The 26,145-nt window shown below is 42.3% G+C and overlaps 1 protein-coding gene across 4 annotated transcripts in view; it reads right to left on the bottom strand.

Annotated features, from left to right (window-relative positions):
• SCUBE3 (signal peptide, CUB domain and EGF like domain containing 3) overlaps positions 1–26,145 on the bottom strand; it is a 110,835-nt gene that overhangs the window by 52,350 nt on the left and 32,340 nt on the right. For 2 of the 4 annotated variants that reach the window (XM_033152656.1, XM_033152658.1), the window contains exons 4-5: positions 13,808–13,942; positions 1,394–1,519 (exon numbers count right to left, since the gene is read on the bottom strand). In XM_033152656.1, coding sequence (XP_033008547.1) covers positions 1,394–1,519; positions 13,808–13,942 — 261 coding nt within the window. The remainder of the gene's footprint in view (positions 1–1,393; positions 1,520–13,807; positions 13,943–26,145) is intronic. The other 2 variants (XM_033152657.1, XM_033152659.1) reach the window with 1 other exon arrangement.

The following is a 26,145-nucleotide window of genomic DNA, read 5'->3' as shown; positions in this document are numbered from 1 at the left end:
AGTCTTCTCTTCTCATGAGGTGGCCAAAGTACTGGAGCCTCAACTTCAGGGAGTATAACTGAGGGCTCAAGCCTCAAGCCTCAGTACTCGGCTCCAGTACAAGGCTTGAGCCCTCAGTTATACTCCCCTAAAAAACATTCTTCTTGAAAATGTTGTGACCAAGACACTTCAGGCCATCTAATTCAACATTCCCACTACCAGCCATAGTTAAATAGAAGGAAACCAGCGAGACATTAAGTTTGCTGATATGATCACCCATTAATGTTATCTAATTAACCCGTACCATATTTAAAGTATGACTTAGGGACTAGTCTTTAACAAATGCCTAAGGAAACTGAGTATAATTTCTGTTTGAAAATAATCACACCTGGAAAAGCCACAGCAGTCATCAAATAAGCAGTGAACTCATAATTAGTGAACCTGCTTAAAGTGAAGGTATAACCAGACCAGAAGATTTTCACACAACCTATTGTTCAATGAGCAGGTATTCTATACCCAAATCTTTGATTTGCCAGTGTTTATACACCACTTTCTCTCTTTCTTGCATGAAAGCTCATACATCCTTAAAGATGTATGCTCTAAGATGGATGTTAAGGGGAATCTACTACTATCACTATTCCCGGCTGCTCTCCCACCCCCCCTTTTTTAAATGGGGTACTGGCACCAATACACCTGCCCACATGTCCAGCATGCTAAAACGTGGACAATTTCACAATCTGGAGATGGCTAACTTGAGATCTACTTTGTAAGAGAAGGCTCACCCCTTTCCACTAGGCCACTGCATCATATATATTTGGGTGTGACTAGGTGTACAGATGGGGATGCGGGTGGCGCTGTGGTCTAAACCAGAGAGCCTAGGGCTTGCTGATCAGAGGGTCGACGGTTCAGATTCCCGCGACGGGGTGAGCTTCTGTCGCTCGGTCCCAGCTCCTGCCCACCTAGCAGTTCGAAAGCACGTCAAAGTGCAAGTAGATAAATAGGTACTGCTCTAGTGGGAAGGTAAATGGCGTTTCCGTGCGCTGCTCTGGTTTCACCAGAAGCAGCTTAGTCATGCTGGCCACAAGACCCGGAAAAACTGTCTGCAGACGAATGCCGGTCCCTCAGCCTATAGAGCGAGATGAGCCCGCAACCCCAGAGTCGTTCACGACTGGGCCTAACGGTCAGGGGTGCCTTTACATTTAGGTGTATAGATACAAGGATGTCCAAATGTTGTTGTTGTTTGAAATTTAAAAAATTGACTGTGTCTTAGCCAAATCAGGTCTTAGCCAAAGAATGCAAGACTTAAGTTGTGTGTTTTCTGCCTCTTCTGCAAAATAGCACAATTTCATTTAAAAACCACCCAGTGCTGCTTTTATATTGGCTTTCAAGACAGGGTCCCCAGGCAGTAACTTACACTTGCAGTCTCGCTGATTCTTGGTGAGCTCAAAACCAGGTCGGCATTCACAGGCAATGCCACCCTTTGGGGTCTCCCGGCAGATGTGGGCACAACCATGATTCTTGTTCATGCAGTTCATTCCTTCTAAAAGAGAAAAGAAACAACATAAAAGCTACCTAAAATACATCAAAGGAAGCAAGGAAAAGCTCCAGGTATATATACATGGGGTATATACTATTAACCGTGAAAAGGCATGCATAGATAACTTCTGGAGCAGGTTACTGTAAAGTAGCCTTTCCCAATCTGGTGCCCTCCACATGCTCTGGACTACAATTCCCATCAGCTCTGATCACTGGCCATACTGCCTGTGGCTGATGGGAGTTGTACTCCACAAGGTGCCAGATGTGTTCTGTGCAAAGTAAAGTATATTTTCCTATTCACAGCAAGAAGACTAGACTGCACAGCCCACACCTGACCCAGACACTAGTCCCTGGCAGCAGCCATGTGGCTGAAGTTCCGGAAGGCTTGGGTGTACTGAAACAGCACACTGATCCCGTTAATGTGAACTCTCTGGGAGCTCCCATTATTAAATACAAGAAAACCCTGGCTCAAGGGGTTGGCCAGCCAGCTTCTGAAAATCTATCTCTGGGTAGAAATTAAAGTATACGGGGAAAGTGTACTAAGAAGAAAACAGCTTAGCCACATACATTCTAAACACACCAGGAAAAGTAAAAACCTCTGCTTCCCAATTGTTTCAACAGCAATCTAGGCCACAGTTCATTGAACATATACAAATTAAAAATATATACAATGCACAAAGTAAAAGAAAAATATAATACCAAGCAGAGTAAAACATCTTACTAACTTTAAAGTTTCAACAAACCTAATAATGAAGAACAAGTTATTTGAGATCAACGGATTACCACCAAAAAGCTTTTTTTTGAAGAGTAAGTTTTGTGCTAAAAATACAGGCACAGCCTCAGTCTCAATTTCAGTAAAATGTGCTACAGTATGGGTAATTTATTGTTCATACCTTACTAGATGAAAAATCTAGGATGCGTTGTATGTTTTATGGAGATGATCACTACTTAACACTGCATTCCCTACCATTTCACTCCACTGCCACTGCTCCATTGTGCCCAAAACTGAGTGTCCTCCAACCTTTCACATTATAAATCCCACATCCAAACAGCAAACTTTCTCATCGATTAGATTGCTCCACCATCCCTATTGACCAACCTCTTCCCTTCATCCTTCCAGTTGTCCAGGACCCTAGTTAGCCTTCTCATTCCATATCCCTAGCTCTATTCTTCATGATGCTGTAGGCAGGCAGCCAACTAAGGCCCCAGGAGGGGTCAAAAGTCTCTCGGGCTCTCTCTGTGCTGTAAATCTGCCAGAGGCAGCATTAGCTACAGACACTGCTGTCTGGCCCATCCAAGCTGCAAACAAAACAGGGTGCCGCTGCTGACTCATGCCCCTGGATTGTTTGTGCTTTGCTCTGGCACAGAGGACCGCTGAGTTCCGAGTTTTAGCATCCATCTCTCCATGTCGGCCACCCACCACAGGCAGAAACCGGAGCCAGGAGGGCCATGCCCCCTGTTTCATGGCCTGGAAGGGCTGAAACAGACTAGAAGCCACAGGGATTGGGTCTGCCTGCTTGCCTTGTTGTACAAGGCTGATGTTGAAGTCTGAAAAGTAGAAACAGCATATTAATTCATGGAAGAGGACTGTCAATTCTTCTCTTATACTGAAAACCTAAACCAGTAGATGCAGCAGCAGGTGAACAAATGGAGCTGTTTTTCCACATAACAGGGCGCAGGCATCACACAGGGTCAAACTACATCTGATCCTAACTGTATGGTTCTGCTCTCGAGTATGTATACAGTTTTGGCCTTCACAAATTGTCAGCAAGGGCTCCACCCATCTGGAACCTAGCAATGCGGGAGGAGGGCAGGTGGCTTTAACCCTTTGCCACCTGCTGAGTTCCTAATCCAGACCAGCAACCCCGTGCCTGCAATTTGCATTTTTTAAAAGTCATATTGGAATTTATGTTTCATGTAGTGAGCTGCAGCACCAACCCAGACAGACTTCTGAAGGTTGTCGGCAGCAATTCGGATCTGTTTCATTCCTCGCCACTGCTATTATTCTTGGCAGGCTAATGCATCTCATAGCAGGAGAGGGCAGAGCTCTCTGCGCATGCAACCCCTCTCCTGCCAAAGAACTGCTGACAGAAGCACATTAAGCAACCCCTTAAACAGGACCCATCATTTGTTAGCCACTGCTCCAGTGAACAATATATGCACAGCCTGGATTTCAAATCTGGAGGCATTTGACATTAAGCATCTTAAGGAAGCATGGAAGCCTTCCCCACTAAACACTACCCACCATGGACATTTCATGGGTCTTTTACTATGCAATGACCTTAACTACTAATGAAGAAGGAGGGACAACGTAATGGCAAGGAAGAGAGAATGGGACTTCTGCCCAAATATAAGCTTGCGTAAAGCATGTCGTGTGGTAGTATTAGGACGTGAAGAGGGTTCTGCGTCACACATTGCAAAGTGGATGCTCAGAGCAAGGCTGTGATTAGCACAACTGCTGCTGGTTTAGAGATGCTTGGAACAAGGATTTAGGAAAACTTGTAGGAAATCACAATTTGCACTTACTGTTGGCTCTCTATATGTTTGCCTTTGGAATGAATCACTTCTGATATGTTTTTTGAAGCATAGTACAGTAAATAGTGAAGTCTCAACCCTACAGGAAAAGAGGTGCAAGTAATCATGGTTTTCCCAGATTACGCAAAAGCTTTTGTGCAGACAAGTCTGAAAGTAGAGCAGAAATAGCGACAGATTGTGGAATGCAGCATGTGCCTCACTTCCTCTTCACACTGTTTTTATAAGCATATCGCACATAAATAAATGCACCAATACAAAAATATTTATTGGCTAACAAAGGCCAGCACAACACATTAGGCCCTGTCCAAATAGAACTATAACCAGAAATTAATTCAGTCTATGTGACTGTTTATACTGGTAATACAGCACTCGCTCTGTGTGTGTGTGTGTGTGTGTGAGAGAGAGAGAGAGAGAGAGAGAGAGAGAGAGTGAGAGTGAGAGAGAGAGAGAGAGAGAGAAGAGGGAAACTGTGGCTGCCATTATAGGCCTAACCATGTACACAATTGGAGCATGTTACAGACATTGCCAAGGGACAGGGGAGCTAGTGGTTGAAGAAGAGAAGAAGAAGAAGAGTTTGGATTTGATATCCTGCTTTTCACTACCCAAAGGAGTCTCAAAGTGGCTAACATTCTCCTTTCCCTTCCTCCCCCACAACAAACACTCTGTGAGGTGAGTGGGGCTGAGAGACTTCAAAGAAGTGTGACTAGCCCAAGGTCACCCAGCAGCTGCATGTGGAGGAGCGGAGACACGAACCCGGTTCCCCAGATTACGACTCTACCGCTCTTAACCACTACACCACACTGGCTCCCTTGAGAAGGACCAGTACCAGCAGAAGTTTGTTACTGCTGCACATGGCCTGGAAAACGAACAGCATTTTATGGGACTCAGCCCCACAAATATGCTAAAACATGGTTTATGAAATACTCACTGTCCAGGATCAGCAACCAAAGAATAAGCAAGGAGAAATAACTAGGATAGGCATCTGGAAAAACATTTTATTATTATTATTATTTTGGTTTTTTTCTGTCTACATTTGCTTTGCTCTCCCAATACCTTACACTCTCACATGCTTCCCTACTTCTTTCCCTATTTTATGCTGAAGCTTTTTTCAGAACCAACCAATTGCTGAATATTTTCTTCCCCCTGCCATCCCTACCTGAGCTCTTTGGCTCCATCACAACTGGAAAACCAAGGATCTGATGATACCCACAGCCTCGCTATCCCACTACCATTGCAGACAATAAAAAGTTGCCAGAACCTCAGCTCTAAAAGCTGGGTTCTGTGGACACTGAATATAACACTCAACGGAATTTAAATATTATTTAACAAAATCCACAGGCAGACAGGAGGAATGGAGACAGCTAGTGTGGTCACACACAGCGTGATTCCAGTAAGAGATTGCAAGCAGAATACTCTGGCACGTTCCCTCAGAAGCATCTCATTTTGAGCATGAGTATCCAAGCAAGCAGCTGCTGGTTTGCTCCCTCTGGGAAAGACTACATAGGAAGCGCAGGGTTTCTCATGCCATTTTACAGTGTCAAGAGGGAAATTGATGCAACCGCAACAGTTGTCTGACTATTTTACAGTCTACCCAGGGTATAATCTCAAGCTTGCTTGGAGGTTCTGTCGGCACAGAGTGCCAAAACTGAGCCAAAAAGCTACTTGACTTCAGGGCAGATACTGGTGGTGGATGGGCCAGCAACAACAACACTGTGGGGTCCTGAGGTGGGGAGGGAAACCCAAGAAAGCTCCTCTCTGGTAAACAAGGTGCATTTAATGGGGATAGGGACATGTTCATGGTCAGAAGGCTTTTCTGCATGAAAGCTATTCATGGATCAGTTCTCCTCAGTTTAACTGTTCAACCTCTGTCTATTTCTGTTTCTCCATTCCTTGAAGATACAAGGAGCTGAGAAAGGGCAGTATTCAACTAACTGCACAAGGATGACCACTATCACAACAGGTCTCCCCCACCCCAAGTCCCTAAATCTGCTCTGGAAGGTGGCGGGGAATGGGGGAAATGTTCTGCTGCACAAAGAGAAATCCTTGTGCTGATAGAACAATCACTTTGATGCTGTGTTTAATATAACCCAAAGACTTTGATGCAATGAGAAAATGTCAGAAGAAATGCTGACTTGCTGGGTTAGGCCAATGCCCCCATAGAGTCGAGTATCCTGTTCTCACAGCGGCCAACTGGATACAAGCAAGACATGAGCACAACAGCACTCTGCCCACCTGGGATTCCCACCTCTAAATGTGGAGGCAGAAGACAACCATTGTGGCTTGTAGCTGTTGATAGCATTATCCCTACATTAATCTGTCTAATCCTCTTTTAAAAGCCATCCATGTTGGTGGCCATCACTGCCTCCTGTGGACAAGTTCCATATGTTTCATCATTTGAAATCAAATGTTTGACCATGTTGGATTTCTGTTGCAATTGGCCATTTACATGTGTGTAGAACATGCAGAACAAAAGGCATGGAAGCTAGACTGGGTCACAAACCCAAACTCAGAGAAGCATCTCCAAACCTTATGCAACACAATCTCCCTAATTTTACTGATGGGACCTCTGCGCAGTGGCTTCATGTATTCAGTGCTGCAGCACAAAGGAAGCATATCTGCAATATTTTTGAGTATGGAGGAAGCATCAAGAGAAAAAGCAAGAATGCTTTCTAGAGTATCTGTGGCAAGACTGCGCATCAATTCAAGCAGACTATAAAAGCTAAACAAACCCCCTTTTCAAAGCACTGCAAAAGACTACAGAGAGGCAACACAGATGGAGGATAGTTCATTGTAGAGTGCAGGGGTCGGACGTGCATTTGTTGTACCGAAGAAACATGAAGAGGCCCAGCGGTTCACAGAACTAGGGTTGAAAACACCTAAAACCAACACCATGTTTGGAAGAGGAATGAGTAAGAAATAATAGCGCCTCCAATTCTAAGTTACTGGTTTGAATCCAGCCTGAGTCATTAAAATCAAGTCTGTTTCCATCTCATGGCTATCCAGCTAGATGCATGAAATGAGTTTTGGAAGAGCTTGCTTCAGTTTCTGAGAAGGAGCAGTTTATGATCAGTTTACATTGTAAAAACTGCTGCCACTGCAGACTTTAACCAACACCTCCCCCTTTCTGGCAGTCTTAGTTAGAAAGCAAAATAGGAAAGATAGACTGAGCATCCATGGCAGCACTAAGGAGGAATGGTGGTATGTCAGAGAGTGAAATCTATTCACAAATTATTATGGAGAACACGGTGCTCATTTCTAGTGAACTTTCAATATCCACATACAGATGAGTGCAAACAATTGGCAGCTCCAGCACTGCAAAATTGAGCAGCAGAACTTCCTTCTGGGACAAATAGTTAAGCCAATGGCTCGCTACTAGACTAAGTTCACCAGAGCTTAACCAGACATACCTGAGTTCCAAGAGAGGGTAGCAAACACTGACCGCTCGTAAGATTTGGAGAAGGTCAAAGGCTTATAATTTCATATAAGGTCCATAGAAAGTTCAACAGAAACTGGCTGACTCTAGATATCTGAATGGGAGCTGAAACAACAATACTGTTATATCAGCAACTACTAGTAGAAGATTTAAGATTTAAATGATCAGCTGGACACATTCTTTCCCATCCTGAATGTAGTAAAACAAAGGGTGCTTCCACATTAGGTGGAACTGCCATGCTTCGTGGATTCACTTTTTACAGGGCATCTACACAACTTCATCATCTGAGCATTCTCATCCTGTGGTTATCCCATCTCTCCAATGGTAGAAAGTATGGCTTTTTCAAAACAGCACAATCTCCATGCCTTTAGCATTACTCTTTTTAAAGTCATGTGGTTTTGACAAAGGCAATGACATACTGAGAAACTAAACCTATCATAGCTCAACAAACATTCATTATAACCCTTTGCAGTGGATGCCATATTATGAACCAGGTTTTCCCCTCACATTATCTTTTAATTAGCATTAATACACTTCAACAGAAAGGAAGGAAGGAAGGAAGGAAGGAAGGAAGGAAGGAAGGAAGGAAGGGTATAGTGCTATAACACAATAATGCTATAATGTTATTTTAAAACAGTAACACCCATACTGGACCATCCAGAATTCTGTTTTAATGACAAATACCTCGAGTATTGATGTTGGGAACTAAAGGGAATATATAGGATCAAAGATATTCTGCCTAATGGTTGTCCTATTTCAGCAACTTCATTAAAGAAAAAACTAAACGATACCCTGCACAACTGGCTCCAACTAACTCAGGTCTACTCTTTTGCCTGGCTCTTGCTGAGCAAAGGAGAAGGTCACTACTCCCTGACACTCTATGAATCACTTTGTCTTAATGCTACCTCAAGTAATAAGAGCATGGCTTCCAATATACAATGGTACCTCTAGTTGCGGACTTAATCCGTTCTGGGGTGCTGTCCGCAACCCAAAAAGTCCACAACTAGAGCGCCTCTTCCGCACATGTGCGTGGCACGATCGAGCGCTTCTGTGCATGCGTGAAGCACGCAGATCGCTTCTGCGCATGCGTGCATGCTGAACCTGGAAGTAAACACTTCCAGGTTTGCCACGTTCGTAAGCTGAAAGTCCGTAACAAGAGCGGAACACAACTAGAGGTACCACTGTATATAGAATTTTACTTAGCATGGAACCAGGCTCTTTTCAGGGGGCTATGATTAGTATGGGAGAGTGAGCTGGGTTTCACGATAGAGGAACAACTATGGGAAGAGTTGTGGTCCAAACCACCACTTAAAATGATTTCTGTAAGAATACAGGAAGTCACGCTGAAAACAGTGTTAAAATGGCATTGGATTCCACTCCACCTATCTGGAATTGGCAAAGGTTACTCTAATTTATGTTAGTGGGGCTGTGGAAACATTGGAACATTGCTTCATATGTGGTGGAATTGCTGCATAGTTTAGAGATTCCAGACCCCAATTTTTGACACTATTTCCACCATCACCACCTAGTACTCCTATCCTTGTAGTGTGGTACCCATTCACCCATTATGCATAAATCTCTGTTTATGCTTCTTGCTGCAGCCAGAATGCCAGTGGTTTCCCATTGGAAATCTGACTCACCTGCTTCCCAACAGAGGCTGCTAGCAAAAGTATGGGACATTGCACTTCAGAACACCTGACATACAAGTGGAGAGCCCTTAATGGTTCATCAAAAATAGACGACTTTTATTTTAATTGGTATAAGTTTTTCTCCTATGTTAACTTATCTGCACAGCCCACTAAACCTCCTGCTTTACAGATAAATAAGTGGAGAGGCTTTATTGAGAACTAAATTGACTCTCCTTTTTCTTCTTATATGAGACAATTGTATACAGCATTACACTCTCAATTGTTTCCTGGTTTTCCCCTCCCCTCTGTATTCTCATTTTATTTTTCTATTTTTATATATTACACTTATCATTCTTACTGCAATTTTATGTGCTATGTCAATAACCATTCTGACAAAAAATTTTTTTAAAAAAACAACTAACTTATAAGAAAAGGGAGACTGTGAGAATGGGTGCCTGAGTCAGCCTATCCCTTCAGTCTCCAGTAATTTCAGCCAGTTTCTCCATTGCTTTTCTCCAGTTTCTCCAGTTCCTCCTGCTTTTCTCTTTGGTCTCACAGGGTGCAGGACAGTAGAATACAACTAGGCATATCTGCTTAATGTGACAGAACTCATCATAACCTGAGAATCAGAATCTGCCATATGCCGTGATTTATTGATCTGCCCACGGGCTCACATACGAGGCGAAAGCCAAGGAAATGTAGAGGGAGGGGGGAATTGTATGTGCTGTGTGTGAAGCAAAAGAGTTACAGCAACACAACAACACCTCTTCAGTAATTAATTGATAAAAGTGATTCTTTTTTATAAAAAAATCAGAGGGATCTTCAAGAAGGAAATCAGAGAGAGAGAAATCTTTTTCTTAAAGCAAGGACAATGAGGACAACTGAATATCAAAGGCAGAAAATTCTATGCATAACGAACAGCACATATGGGAAACAGCAGAGGGGTGTGGAAGTTTAGCAAAAAGATTAGTATTTGATAAATGGAGGAACCGAGGAACAGAACAGATATGGTGCAAGGTCACAAAGAGATTTAAAAGTTAGAAGAAGTTTAAACTGTATAAAGAACAATAAAGAAAGCCAGAAAAAGAAGTGTATAGATATATACCACGATGCAACTGCAAAAAATAAATAAGCAAAAGAATTATTCTCGAAGTAGCTGAGAGGCAGGAAGACCAGTAAGCAAAACATTACTTACTCATCAACAATTAATCAACACAAGACAGAATGAGAGTCTGAAAAAGGGTTATGGTAGAATCAGTAGGTAAGAGGACAAATATGAGAAGTATTAAAGGGGGAATCTTGCAAACAGTATTGTGAGCTGAGAAAGAAAGAGAAGCGTTAAAGGCAATGCCCATACTGGACAGCTGATAACTGAGAGACAAGGAAGAAATAAAAGTGAGAAACACTATACTTCTATTGTTTGAGTTTAAGACAATGATCAGAAATGTAAACAGAAGTAGCTATATGAAAATTTGAAAGAAGGAGGGAACAGACAGCTGGATTTTGTGAGGATACCATCAGAAATATTGTAGGCCGAAGAACAGTCAAATTACCCAGAGGAAGAGGATAAAGAAGGACTGAGCTTGAGAGAGTCCAAAAATAAAATAAAGAGGAAATTGAAGCGAGTCACTGACCTCATTTGCACATCATGGCAAACCACCGTCTTCCCTGAACCTATGATAGGTTTGTATCTTTGAATCATATCTCATATGGAAGGTTCTCTTCCTTCTAATTAGATCATTTCCCCATGAGGACAATTTCTTTTACCAGAGCCTGATACAGTACTATTAATGCATTCCATTTGAGAGGAAATCCCTCTCCTTATTCTACTGCAAGAGTTGAGGATTACTGTTTGCTTCTTATGGATCACAACCTTGCTGACCTTGTTATCTTGCCCAGAATATAACACATACATATGCTCAAAGGGCAATTATGTTGTATTAGAAATTACATATGTAAATGAAATCAGCTCGTCACATGAACAAAAGCACTCTTGCTATCCCTTGCCTACACAAGGCAGAAAAGAATTGTCAATAATTAGCTAGAAAGTCATTAAAAAAACTAAACAATCCAAGGGCTGGGAACATGTGGCACTCCAGATGTTGTTGGGTTGCAGCTCCGGCAATCCCTGACCACTGGAAACACTAGCTGGGGGATGGATGAGAATTGGAGTCCAACAACAGCAACATCTGGTGGGCCACAGGTCCCCCCCCCCACTCTAATCATTAGGAAGAGAGAGTCAGATCTGGGATTACAATGTAGGAGATCATGGTTCAATCAATTCAGACCATTTTGAATTGTGCCAGGTGCACAGAAAATCCAAAGAAAAAAGTTACCTCAATAAACTATTGTGGCTAGAGAAAGCAGGGATTGGGGGGGACGGGACAGACAAATCAAAACAGAATCCTGTGCCAGCTGGAGACTGCAAATTTCATGGCAAAAACAAGAACTCTTTTCTTTCTTGGCTTTTTAGCTTTTCTTCGAGGTTATTCCAAGCAACTGAAAATAAATGCCAAAGATGAGGTGGAAAAACCAAGACACAAGAAATGACAAGAAAAGGCGAGTCCTGTGGGTTGTTGTGGCAAGATATTTCCCTCTTTTACTTCAGTAAATTGTTAGGGATATGCATTAGCTGCCTCTACTTGGCATAAGAGTTTCACAGGCTTTTGAAAGGTCTTTGATGCTTGCAACAAAAAGCTTGTCTGGTTTTGCTGCAGCTTCTCTAACTGACATGGTCTCCAACAAAACTAAGCCTGACCGTCAACATCAAACACAGATGAGCCTGTTCCTGACAAAGCTGATGTTGGAGTCTTCTGCTCTGCTTGCATAGAGCTTATCTAGCAGAATGGCTATGAGACTGAACTACATATCAGAGAGCTGTCAGAGCTAACAACTGAGAACTGTTTGTTCTGCAGGCAGTTGCCCCAAGCAGTGAACTATCAGAATTGCAGCTGGCAGTGAAGTATTATCAGGTTCTAGACCAGGCTTCCTCAACCTCGGCCCTCCAGATATTTTTTGGCCTACAACTCCCATGATCCCTAGCTAGAAGGACCAGTGTTCAGGGAAGATGGGAACTGTAGTCTCAAAACATCTGGAGGGCTGAGGTTGAGGAAGCCTGTTGTTCTAGACAGGCTTCATCCACCCAGGTTGGCTTTGGGCCCTCCTGAACAAGAAAGGTTAGGAAGACTTCCCGTTTGGACTGGGATCTTGCATGAGCAGCAAGGTCATCCTGGCTCTGGTGTGCTTCTGTGCTAATTCCTGTCCCTGTCCCTTGGCTTTGACACCCTGGTTCAACTCAAAGTTTCCTGCTCTTGGTTCACCTCTGACAGATGTCAGCCTTGACACCTGATATTTATCTTAGCTCTTCCATGAACTCATTAAACAGCCTTATAGAAGTCACTTTCTCTCAGCCTCAGTTTCCCTAACTGCAATAAGAGAGTGACAACCTTACTGGTCTTTCTTATAGGGTGGTTGTGAGGATGACAAGATGCAACCGCATTTAATTTTGTTTCTTACCATCAAGTGATATATAAATTTTATGGGGGTCAGAAATCTGTGAAATGCTTTGAACACTCCAAAAACTTTATGTAAATCTAGGTATAGCTACTAGACCTAGCAATTTTTCTACTTTGCTAATCCAGCTGTTCTTTCTTCTTTCCTGTAAGGAAAAACACTAAATCATAATTCTTCTACAAAAGCTTATGAATGATGGCATGGTAATGATCAGATATCACTGTGATGGGCACAGTATGAGTATCAGCTCAAACTACCAATCTGCCATGTTGATAATGTGGGCTAAATAGTTCAGTGCAAACTTCGCATTAGATTAATCAAGTGTATAATTGACTGCCCAGTCCCAGCTTCCAACATAACCCATATTCATCACAGCATCACTACTACTGTAGTGCCCAATGTGGCTAGACAAGTGTAAATGTAGGGTGAGTGATAAGATGGGTACAAGTTTATATATATACACACACACACACACACACACACACACAATTTATATCCTACGTTTCAGTCGATAATAAACTTTAAAACAATTATTTATTTAAACACATGCACATGATTTCTGACATCACATACCCCAAAGAAGTTGGCACTTTATATAAATAGCCCTGATTGTAAATGGTTTAGTAGTAATTATTAACATTACGCTGTAAATGCATTTGTTTTTATTAGCACATCTGTATCCAAGAGACAAAATACAACATGTGAAATGCAGAGAGTCTCGAGAATTCTGCAGCTTAAGCTAAAGAGCTGGGCTCTCCAACCAAGACTACAATCAGCTGTTAACTCGGGGCACTTCCACGTTTTGTGGTTGACGAATGCTTTTAATCAGTATATTAAAACCTGCAGTTCATATGGGGACTGGGACTGAACCATCCCCATGATGATCACTGTTAATCCGAGACAGAGAAGCAAAATCAGAGTGAGTGGCTGATTGTAACCCCAGCCTCCTTTTGGCCTTGACTTCCAGTTTGATGCTATCAGTCCATCACTGTTTGGAGTGATATTGGAAAGGGCCCAACTTGTAAGCTAGAGTGTACTCAACCATATAATAAGACACACACACACAAATCTGACATCTCATATTGCCCATACAGATGTTTATCCATCTCTTTATGTAACCTTAAAATCTAATAGAGGCAGAGGGTGACATGCCTGGCAGGAAATATAGGCGTTAGTGACCAACCTTCTGGGCGCTGGATGCAAGTGTGCTGGTTATCACTCAGGAAAAAGCCATCACGACAGTGGCACTCGTAGCTCCCCATCATGTTGACACATGTTTGCTGGCAGCCACCATTCCCCTCTGCACACTCATCCACATCTGTTTCGGGAAGCAAAGGAGAGAATGAGAGTCTGATGCTTACAAACTATTTATACAACAGAAAAAACATCAAAGTATATAAACATATCACTTTATAAAAACCAGTTTCCAATATTCCATTAAAGTGACCCAACATTCTAGCACAGTTAAATAACAGAATAGAGGATGGAGATAGAAGACGCCTTGATCTTTAGTGGTTGGGACCACCAGGGACAAGGAAACAGGGTTAAACGCAAATCCAGTGTTCTTCCTGAGTACGTTCATTTACCTTTCCCACAGGGAAAAGTAAGTGCCACTCTTGGGCACGCTTTCATGTAATGCTGGGTGCCCCATCCTCTATCAATAGACACACCATGCATTATAAACCCTTCTTCCCTACAAATTCTGGTGTTGATCATAGTGACTGACCAGCATTAATAAACACCTTACAGAACACTGTTTTGATGGGCAAAAACAAATATGGAGACTTGGGAGTGGTGTTCCCCCCATTATTTTGTTCATCCACATGACACCATTGTTTACTCACTGCATTTCATTTTCTGAGTAATTGTTTACCCATTGCATTTCAGTGTTTTGTTCAGCCAGCCAGCCAAAGGTCTGTGGGGCAAGGGCACCCCCTAGGCTGCATTACTGGGCTAAGAACTTTCAGCTGCCTCCATAGCCTGAAGCCAGTCAGCTGACCTCACAAGCTAACAGAGACACATCAGACCTTATAAAACCATGGCTGTCCATGGAAGCCAGTTCCTCATAGTGAACAACTCATTGAACCAAGCAGCACACAAGACTCCCTTGCTTTGCCCCTGACTGTTCCAGTATGTTGCCACCGGGCCACATGTGATTATGTCTCTGGACCATGGCTTCTGTTTGCTGATTCAGTGCCTAATCTCCAGCCTGTCTCCTCCCTATGGCCCATTTGACTGTCACCTCTCTGTGCCAGAATTAGACATCAACTGCAGCCTGCCGTAAAACTAAGTTCCAGGTCTAACATTCCCTCTTGTCCCTTTAACACACACACACACACTTAAAGAAAACGCATAGGTTTCAATTTATTTGGTGACATGGAAAAAATGAAGTTCACTGAGGTTACTTAGAGAAGACATTGAGTGCAAAAAAGATTCTCTGTGTGTGTGTCACTTCTGGCAATTAACCTCGGCCCAAGCCAGACACCCAATTCCCTTCTTTGGCTCTGTGGCTTATTTTCAAACACATGCTGGACTTCCCTGATTGGTCAGTGGAAAAGAGCACACTTTTCCGAGTGTTGTTTTCTTAGGTCTGGTGCACCTTTGCAGCTGTTGTGCTGGCCAAGATGTTAAGGTTACCAAAAATCGCTTGGTAAGACACAGCACAGCACCACAAAATAACAGCCACCATTTCTGCAGTTTTGCCTAGAAGGAAACAGGCTTCACTTACAAGAAAAGTAGAAAAAGTTGGGTTGGTTTTGGGGGGAGGGGTTGTTTATTTCTGAGAGAGAAGGCATGAACCTTAAGCAACACAGACTTTCAAATTCTTGGGCAGAGCAGCTTTCCCATTCTTCCTGGCTTCTTTAAGGGCCCAGAACTTAACAGATGTTTTGTTATTTGGAGCAGAGAAGCCTCTGCTCAGAACTCATTAATTTTAAGGAACCTCACACACCCAATCCACTCTTGTGAGCTCTTGTCCACTTGTCTATTTTGATTTAATAAAACAAAGCTGTAAACATGGCATAATGCTTTAAAGATTTGTTAGCCTGATTAAAACATACTGCTGTGTGCTTCCCTACACTAGTACTTTAGGCAGGCAGAGCCCAGGATGCTAAAATATAGTGTTGTGAGTTTGGGGCGGGGGGAGGAGAGTAGCCTGTATGTTGAGACCCTTCTAACCGCTGGATCCAGCAAGTGTTAAAATATAAGCCAGGCCAGTTTCCTGATGAGGTGATTGCATGGGTGATGGGCCATTAAAGGGAACAAAGGAAAGGGGATCTGTGCAAGGAGAGTGGAAAATATTTAGTGACTATATGAAAAGTAACTGTACACAGTTGAAAACCTGGCAGCATTAAGATAAAATCAACAGTGCCATTATTGTTTGAAGGATGTAAAAATGGAGAACTGACAAAAATTGTTTTAATAAAATATGCAGGAAGAGAATATAAATAAAATGAACCAAGGAAGGAGAGGGAGGGAGGTCACTGCATATTCAATGGTATGTAAAATGTTTGTTTTGTTTGTAAAATTGAAAATTCAATAAAAAATATTTTTTTTAAAAGGAACGGCTGGTGTTGTGGAACAGAGCCACAGAGCCATCCTCCCAACACTAGTGTTGCTGTCATTCAACATTAAAATGACAACTTGCACTAACCTCTTTTGAACCAGCAGGCATTGCTTTCAGAGAGTAAGTGGAAGCCACCCTAAAGGCTTCTTCCTGTTGGGTGTTTTCTTTTTGCACTAGGAGGTCTGCTTCCAATGTCTATATCATAAGGATCTGGATTGTTTCTGACCAACGTATTCCAGAGGGCAGAATAGCATCACCTCTCAGGAGCAGCCTCTGAGCGGGTTGGCTGTGTCTACACACACACCAAGAGAACGAATTTGGCAATAGTTTACATGGAAGCATTAACAACCAGTTGCTGGCCACATTTTCTAAGCTACTTATGACTTCCTATCATTCAATCACATTTCTTCTTACTCATCTCTTATCTAAGGTAATGTCTTTTAACCTTTTATGGTGTGTCTCACATCCCCCCCTGCCCACAGTAACTATTGTTGCTCACCACTTCCTGCTTGACCTATGTCCTTTTCAAGACCAGAACTTCACATATTACTAATATTAAGTGTGGCTAATGTACATCTTTTTCCTGACTGTCATTTCTGCTGCCTGCAGCCCAACAAATTATCATTTTCTGTAAGTTGCTATTACTCCAATGTCTCCTTCTTGACTAATAATCTCTGATCCAATACTTTTTGGAAAACCAAAAGTAACTACCGGTAAGTTTCCAGCAGAACATGTACAGTGGTACCTCGAGTTACGAATTACTTGACATACGAATTTTTCAACTTACGAATGAAAAAAGTGCCCGCACGCCTACGAATTTTTCGACATCAGAAGGACATCTATTGGCGGTTTTAGATGGGGTTTACTCGACTTACGAATTTTAGATGCAGTTTACTCAACTTATGAATTTTTCCGAATTTTTTGTTTCTAATGCATTCCTATGGGGAAATCGCTTTTTTCGACTTACGAATTTTTCGACCTACAAATGTGCATTCGGAACAGATTAAATTCGTAAGTCGAGGTACCACTGTAGATCTAATCACGGCAGTGGTTCAGCCTATTGTGAAAGCTTATCTAGTATCTGCCTGCCACTTTACGTCTGATCTTTTGAAATACTGGTGGCTAGAAATACACACCTTCTCCTTCAAGTTATCATGGATGACCAAGTAGAGTGCTGAGCTGGTGCCTTAGGCAGGAGAAAGGTGCATTTCCTTGCTCTCAGGATCCCTCACATACTTGATCGTAGAACAGAAGAGAAATACAACCAAACTCATTTCTCAACACACACACACACAGAATGCAAGAGGCCCAGTGCCAAAGAAAACCTCCTGTGAACTCAAGCATTTGAAGCCCAACAGCTAAGTGGAAAGTTGAGCCCTTCGGACATCAGCAGTGGGGCCATGGAGCGGACTCCGGAAAAGTCAGAATAGCAGGTCGATGACAGCATGCAGAGAGAAGGAATTTCAGATCAGACCCGAATACCTGAACAAATGTCTAAGGGGCTAATTAAAACACACAGACTAGCTCATATGCACAGAAAAGTCAAACGCACTGTCATGCATGGCGTCTTGCAGACTATTGCCAACTATTAAGATTCTATCCCAAAACGTGAACATTTTAAGGACTGCTTAACCAAGTTGTTCAACACAGTGTTCTTTTAAAGCACATTATTTGCCTCCAGGAATTCTGGGCACTGTAGTTTACCACTTACAGAATTACAATTTCCAGCAACCCTTAATAAACTATAGTGTCCAGAATTCTTGGAGGGGGAAAATGTGGTTTGAATGTGAGGTATGATGTGTACACAGCCAATGTCTAGATTGATGACACCAAAGGAAAGGTGTATAGATATGAACTATAGGCAAATGGCTTAGAACAAAAGAAACTCCTCCATGATTTGTCAAATAACAATATTCTAAAATAGCACCAGCGTGTTTTGGAGTCTTGCTTCATGATCTTCAAGATTCTGAAACACAGAATCATAGAATTGTAGAGTTGGAAGGGACCCCAAGAGTCATCAAGTTCAACCCCCTGCAAAGCAGGAATCGCAAATAAGGCATCCATGACAGACGACCATCCAATTTCTGCTTTAAAACCTCCCAGGAAGAAGAGTCCACAATTTCCCAGGGGAGTCCATTCCACTGTCAAAAATATCCATAAAGAACCAAATATATTTGTATCAATTGAGAAAGTAAGGAAAATCACCACAAAATGTGACAGCTATGTATGGACAAATATTCTGGGAACGAGTAATATCCTTTTCACCTGTCTATATACCTCAGAGCAAAGTAATCAGTATTTGGGTGCTAAGAAAGACTGAGGTTGTGTCAGAAGTTGCCAACTCTAAAATCAGAGACCCATGGTTTGTGTGCTGCTACCCTCTGTGGAGCCATCAGGCTTCAGGGGAAAGCATCCATAGAGGGCCATTGGCTCTTCTGTGATCTGGAAGGAAGATAAAGGTCTGTCAAACAGCAGCAATAGTACCTACTGAGCTTGACTCCTGTTTCTTTCTCAATGGTTGCTTAAGGCCCACAATTGACAACAGCTCCTAATTACTGGTAGACAATATGTGCATACAGCAGACTCCCCTTTACAGGCATTCCCTGCAGTGATAGGATGGCAGTGGTAAGGGTGGTGCAGGATGTGGTGGTGGATGTGAGGCCAGTCAGCTCTCTCCCTTCAGACAAATTGCTGCATAGAGGGAAAAGCCCAAATAGGACTTCCCTTTCTGAACTATTCTCTGAGTAGTGGCAAGATTAGCACAGAGGCAACTGGTTCAGCAGACAGACTTGGACCTGGATGCCTGATTTCAAGTCCCATCTTGTTACAATTAAATGAGCTGTAAACAAAGAGAGGGTGAACTGAGCTCACAAAGTGCCAACAAGAAGCACTCAAGTCCCACCCGTGCCATGAATTCCTGGGAGGCCTTAGGCAATGTCCCATCTGTAAAACTGAAGTAAAAGCAATCCTTCCTCACAGGGTTGTTGTACCTGTCCAAATGATTGGGAAACTAGAGGCTAGCTAGAAAGCTGTTTCAAGTGCCCATGGTTACTGGAAAAAATTGATCTGGGTAATAAAATGGCCTCCCACTGCTCATATTTAACCTAGACAATATTCTCCTGATCACACAATTTACAGCTTTTGTTCTAAAAATAACTGTGTCCCATGCCAATATCAGTGTTCAATGGAGAAAACTGTCCATGGATACAATAGAGACAACCTTAAGGGAAATAATAATATAATAATAATATAAAGGAAAATCTGTTTGTGTTTTTAAAAAAAAGGTCAAGAGAAACATACATCCTGCATATGCATTTGTGCAAAGGAGCTATACATATTTCCAGCTAGATTAAGCCATAGCCAGATTACGTCAGGTGGCTTCAACAAGGCAGAAAGGACTGTGTGTTTGTGATCATGTGTGCTCCTGTGTTTTTTCAATAATGTGATTTTTATCTTAGGCACATTAAGTCACCTGCATACCAATAACTGTAAAACTCTTACTGATAAAGAAGCCATAATTTCCCTGAAGTCAACCCAAGAAAGACAAGATGCTGGTTAAAACCAGTAGATAAAGTGAGACGGCAGACCTAATGCCTATTTTATTAAAGGCAACATAGACAGGCAGAAGACTAAAGATCCCCATCTTTGATTTGGACAACATCTCAAATTCCTGTTCTGGTTCAAAAGGTCACTCGGAATCTTATTAGGAATAAAGAAAAGGATGATAATGGGATTTATTCTAGCAATAACCAAGTTCCAAAAAAACTTCCACAAGTCTCGGAAGAGGCAAGTCTGTAATACCCTCCTCAGACGTACACATTTTTCTCTCCAATGTTACAGAATAGGAAGGCGGCCAAATACAGAACGCAGCCTATTATGTAGATCTTTCCACAATAGGGTCTTTAGTACTGCTGGGGCAAAGCTCATACACAATCATCTGGAAGGCGAATTAAAACAATGGTTCCACTCAACGCTTAATATAGGTTTCTTTTCCCTGTAACAATCCTGTAACATACAAGCCAGGGGCAAGAGTCTAATACATTTACTCCAAAGTGAATCCCATTTGGTTCAATGGAACTTATCCATAGAAATGGTACTTAGGACTGCACCTTTCAATCAGTATAGGTCCTCCTGTCTGGAGTGTGTTAAAGTGGCTTTCATTTCTCTCAGCTACAGGCCCCTTATTTAGTCATTTTCTGCTTCCCTATTTGGGTTTAAAACAGCTCATGCTTCTCCCAGCTATTGACCTTAAATTTCCTTTCCCCTTCTCAGTCAACAGCATGATAAATCAGCCTTTTATTGTACAATTCATAGAATCATAGAATTGTTGAGTTGGAAGGGACCATGAGGGTCATCTAGTCCAAGCCCCCTGCAATGGAGGAATCTCAACTGAATCATTCATGACAGATGGCCAGCCAACATCTGCTTTAAAAACCTTCAAGGAAGGAGAGTTTCCCAACTCCCGGGGAAATCCGTTCCAGTGTCAAACAGCTCTTACTGTCAGAAAGTTCTTCCTGGTCTTTAGTTGGAATCTCCTTTCTTGTAACTTGAATCCACTGGTTCAGGTCCTATCCTCCAGAGCAGGAGAAAAGAAGCTTGTGTTCTATGCAGATATAAGTCCCATTGAGTTCTATGAGCTAAATTTTGCTCTTCTAAGCTATTGGAAGGCATTGTTTACATACTTCCAAAGATGTGTTTATTCCCAATTGTATCACTGATATCCTTACCATGTTGCATTTTCAGAACATAAACAGAACACAGTTACATTTCTCTTCTCTCATCTGCTTGAAGGGTGAGATCCTCAAGCTGAGGAAATTAATGTCTCTCTGATAGGTTAGACGAAGCAGAAGATGGATTTACAGGTTTGATTGGGTGACTGTAAGAAAAGAGTGTATGGATGTGAGAAGTATCTAGAAAGAAGTGTAGCCCAGCCACTTAATTCCTACAGTACTAGTCCCAAGCGATGTTCTTGCCAAGACCAAGTAAATTAATGATTTTGGTTTTTAAATGTCAAAGTTCTTACTCAGCTTCCCTGAAATCAACTGTTAATAAACCAGCTCTGCAGGAGGCAGAAACCAGAAGGAAATGACCCAGGTTTGTCATGAGAAAAGATAGCAATATAGTCTGCAGCTACCAGTTTTCTAAAAGCTGCATTTAAAACATTGCATTGAACGTTACTGCTGTACACTTTTGTGCCCCTTTAGTGATTGGATTGCTATTTATACTAAAAACTTCATTTTTATTGATGTACAGTGAACTGGACTATGAAAATGGTGTGTGGCATGACATGTCTGAGAGGAAAGCCTGGTGGAATCAAGTTCTTCTTCTGTACTCCATCATCTTTTCTGTCTCATAGAACCTAAGAACATAGGAGTAGCCCTGCCAGGTCAGACTAAAGGCCCATTTAGTCCAGCATCCTGTTCTCATAATGCCAAACAAAAAGCACATAAACAGGACCTGAGTGCAACTGCACTCTCCCCGCTTAGGATACCCAACAAACAGTATTCAGAGGCGCTGTGCCTGCAACAGCTATTGCAGCTAATAGTTATTGATAACCTTATCCTCCATGAATTTGCCTAATTCCATGTTAAAGCCATTATCAAGTTGGTGGGCATTTAACCATTTGTACATTGATTGGTTGATTGATTCCCTTTGATTTGTAAACCCACCCATCATCAAATTGATCCAAAGGTGTGTTAAAACATTAAACTCACATAAAACAAACTAGGCTAGCACAAATCACGTTAACCATTACCATAAAAGCATCTTTAAAATAACAACCAAAATTACTGGATTAGTTCATAATAATGCAGCATAAGATGTCCAGGGAAACATAAACAACCCATAGTGATATGTACACGGTCCATGCATGTGGGGCACTCATGCATTTCGCTGTGGGCTGAAATGTGTGGTGTTGCTGCTTCAGTCCTTACAAAAGGTGCAGAAAGACTAACAGTGAATCTTTCACTTTTCCTCCCAAGAAAGAACCAATTCAACATTTCTGTTCTTCCTCCATCAAGTGTTCAACTGGAAAGCACGTGTCATATGGAACCATGGGGGGGGGGAGAGACCACAGGTGCACTGACAACTGGCCCCATTGTCACTTCTGCCAAAACCATATTCAACATGGATCTGACTTAATATTTATTCTTCCATTCAGCCTCTCTTTGTTCCTCCCTTCCTTTTCTTGGACTCGCCATATAATGGGAAAGGAAAGCAGGAGAATTGTCCCACCCTTGGCTACTTCCAGATGTTTTAACTGTAGTGTTTAGGGTTGAAGACACATCCACTGGGTTGGGTTTAATGGAAAGCTTATGCATGAATAATCCTCGCATAATAAGCTCACTAGCGATTTCCCCACATACACTAATTGGAATGAGATCAGCCCTGCCCATTTCTCCCACTTCAAGGGGATTTGATGATAGTTCCAGAATTATCCTTTCCCCCTTGCTTCTCTTTCAAACTTACAAGACATCAAAAGCCCACTCCTATGTGTGGGTCAAAGCAATACCTGGCATAGCAAGCCTAAAGAATGCAAAGGGAGTAAGTGGACAGGAGATTGTATACTGGGAAACACAGTTTGCTGCAGTATTCTTAAACTCAGCACAGCAATCTGCTTTTAGCACCAGGTGCCAGCGCTGAAACCTCTGAAGTTGGTATCTCTTGCTCAAGAGAAACAAGCTCCCAGCCATTCTATCATCTTGTCCAGACATTGCTCTAGGCCTTGTGATAAACTACAAAAACGAATCAATCTCTCTTAATGGAGAATGCATATTCATCAGCTTTGCTTTTACAACTAGAATACAGGCTCACTCACACTTCCACTTGTCCTGTGCCTAGAAAGCATGAGTCCAAGTAGTTTTCCACTGGTCCCATGCTTTCTAGGTGGTTTTGCATTTGCCATGTAGCTTTCCCTTGAAAAAGAAGAAGAAGAGTTTGGATTTGATATCCCGCTTTTCACTACCCGAAGGAGTCTCAAAGCGGCTAACATTCTCCTTTTCCCTTCCTCCCCCACAACAAACACTCTGTGAGGTGAGTGGGGCTGAGAGACTTCAAAGAAGTGTCACTAGCCCAAGGTTACCCGCTGCATGTGAAGGAGCGGAGACACAAACCCGGTTCCCCAGATTACGAGTCTACCACTCTTAACCACTACACCACACTCTTTACTACTGAACTGGAACAAACAGCAATCTGCTGTTTGATCTGATTCAGAGGTAAACAGCAGGTTTCCCCAGAGGGCAATGGTGGGGCAAACAGAGGTATAGATGAGCCCTAAATCAAATAATGCCCTAGAATCTTCTGAGATTAACTAGTCCTACTTTTTCTTAGAACATAGTCTGAATGAGAAAAAAATAGTGCCTCTGAGCACATGCACTGTGCTTTGCGTAAGTTGGCAATATGACCCATGGGGTCATATTGCACCTATTCTGCAGCAGTCTGTAATATGTTTCTTTGATAAACGGGTTAATGAAAGGGGGTGATCGGCCTAACTACTAATTTCTTTCTATGCTTTCAATTAAACTGCTTAAGATGGGATTTAAACTCTCCTCAGCCCCATGTTTTAAACACAAGGGTTAGGCTGATTAATTTGTCTGTTAACACACACACATGGGTCTGTAGGGGGAATAAAATATAGTTAGTTATATTGCCTATCTTAAAAAAAACAATGGGGGAGGTATGCTTTTAAGGCTGATTTGAACATTCAGAGTTGGGGGACGGACCCACAAATCTTCCAGAAGATGATTTCAAGTATATGGAGTAGCAAGAGAATAAGAATGAACATGCAATAAACAAGAAACTCTTGGACAAGTAAGAAGCACGGAACAACAATAAAAACAACCCTGGTTCCCTTTAAAGCCCTAAATCAGGCATAGGCAAACTCAGCCCTTCAGATGTTTTGGGACTACAACTCCCATCTTCCCTAGCTAACGGGACCAGTGGTCAGGTATGATGGGAATTGTAGTCTCCAAACATCTGGAGGGCCGAGTTTGCCTATGCCTGCCCTAAATGGCTTCGATCTATTGCAGAGGTTCTTCTCCATGTCCCAGCCATAGCTGAGGCACAACTGGACAGAACCAAAAAGTAAAATAAAAAGGCCCTCTCAGTGGTCGTATCCCCCTTACCCCATGAGATCTGTTTGACACCCACCCCTCTTATTGTTTTTTGATGACTGGTTAAAACTTTCCTTTTCTGGCAGTTTGATTTTTATCTGCTAGAATGAAGCTTGGCTTAAAATTGTTTTTATCTGCCAAGCTAGTTTCTGTTTTTATGCTGTTGATTTTATTTCTTATGGAATTTATTTCGTATGGGGTTGTTTTGTTTTTAATTTCCTGCAAGCCACCCTGCACAATGCAAGTGCACTGGGACAGCAGGATATTTAAGTTGTCTCAATAAAACAAACAATTCTTCCCCACAGTCACCATGTCCGTGCATCTGGGTATGGGGAGTGAGGAAAGGCTAACATGTCGGGGTGTGATTTCCAAGCAAACCTGAGCACTGATATCTCTTGTTTTTATAAATGAATGACAACAGTGTGGCTCATACATACTGTCGGATCAAGGCAAGCTCAAGCTCTCCAAAGTGAGGCTGAAGGTTTGTTTTGGCCTGGGCTTTATTTGCACACTTCCTCCCCATATTATGATTCTCATCATGTTTGCTATTAACTCATTTGTTTGGTCAGATGTGGGGCTCACCCCGTGTCAGTAGAGCAGGATACTGGGGCTTCTACACTGGGAGGAAAACCTGCCCCCCCCATCCGCCCACAGCAGGGCTAATTGGAAAAAGAGGTGAGCTCCCACACAGCAGCAGGGGCAACTGATGTTAGATATTTAGATACATTAAAGATGTTAAATGATCCTTGTGGGAAGCTGCAGATTATTACAAAGTTTGTAAAGCACTGGGAATCTCAGCACTTGATTCTCATATCGTGAAACAGAATGAAGTTCTGCCCATTCTTCCTACCTCAGCACACAGTAAGTGGCTGTACTCGAAATCAGGGGAAAACCTCTCCTCCATTATATTTTCTGACTATAAGCAAACATTTTTGTTTACATGGCACTCAGTAAAAAAAAAAAAAAGGCCAGTTTTGCGTTCTTAGGTTGTTCTAAGCTAGCAGGCAATTAAGCCAGCAGAATTTGCCAAGTATCAAAAAGGAACACAGCTCATCCAGGTTATGCCAAAATCAGCGCAGTTATATCAACCAAGGAAGAACAGACAACCTTCAAATGCTTTCATGTTATAGAACCTAGTGTGGAAATGTAGACAGGGGCCATTCATGAATTCCAGGCTAGGCTTTCTGATGGTATGCAAGTCTCATTACAATACTAAAAACTAATAAAGTAAAATTCCATATGGAGCAAGGTTGCCACCTCTGAAGCAAAAGCAACAACCTTCCCATAGCTTAAGGTTACCAGATGTCCCCGTTTCCCAGGGACAGTCCCCAGATTTACAAATCAGTCCTCTGACAAAATCCATCTATTTAGTAGGAAGTTGAAAAGTGCCCCCAGATTCATTGAAAAAAATCTGGTAACCTTCCCATAGCTGCTCCCAGAAATAAAATGGCTCAGGTGTGCCTAGCTATGCCAAGCAGGAACCAAGGCGGTGTGGCATTAGAAATCACCCTCCAGAAGCATCACATAACACGTTAAAAACAAACTGCTTCCAAACACTGAATAGTTCCATTTTGAAACAGCCTCATCTTTGGAGTTTTCACATCTATACCGCTCTAAACAGTACTGATCAGATTATTCCAGGAAGAGGGAAAATGGGATAAAACTCAAGCATATCATTGTGTCTTCCTTCTCCTCAAAAAAGTTCTTTGGACACTGCAAATGTGCAGAAATACCTGGTGTGGAAGTGCCTTAAATTGACAAGGGACAGAAGGGGAGAAAACCTTTCAGGGCTTGTGCACGGCTATCATCCCACCAGCGGCTCTCCACTCACAGATTTACTGCATG

The sequence above is a fragment of the Lacerta agilis genome, chromosome 6 (assembly GCF_009819535.1).
Source record: "Lacerta agilis isolate rLacAgi1 chromosome 6, rLacAgi1.pri, whole genome shotgun sequence".
Classification (NCBI taxonomy): Eukaryota; Metazoa; Chordata; class Lepidosauria; order Squamata; family Lacertidae; genus Lacerta; species Lacerta agilis.
This window is presented reverse-complemented; position numbering and strand designations above follow the sequence as displayed.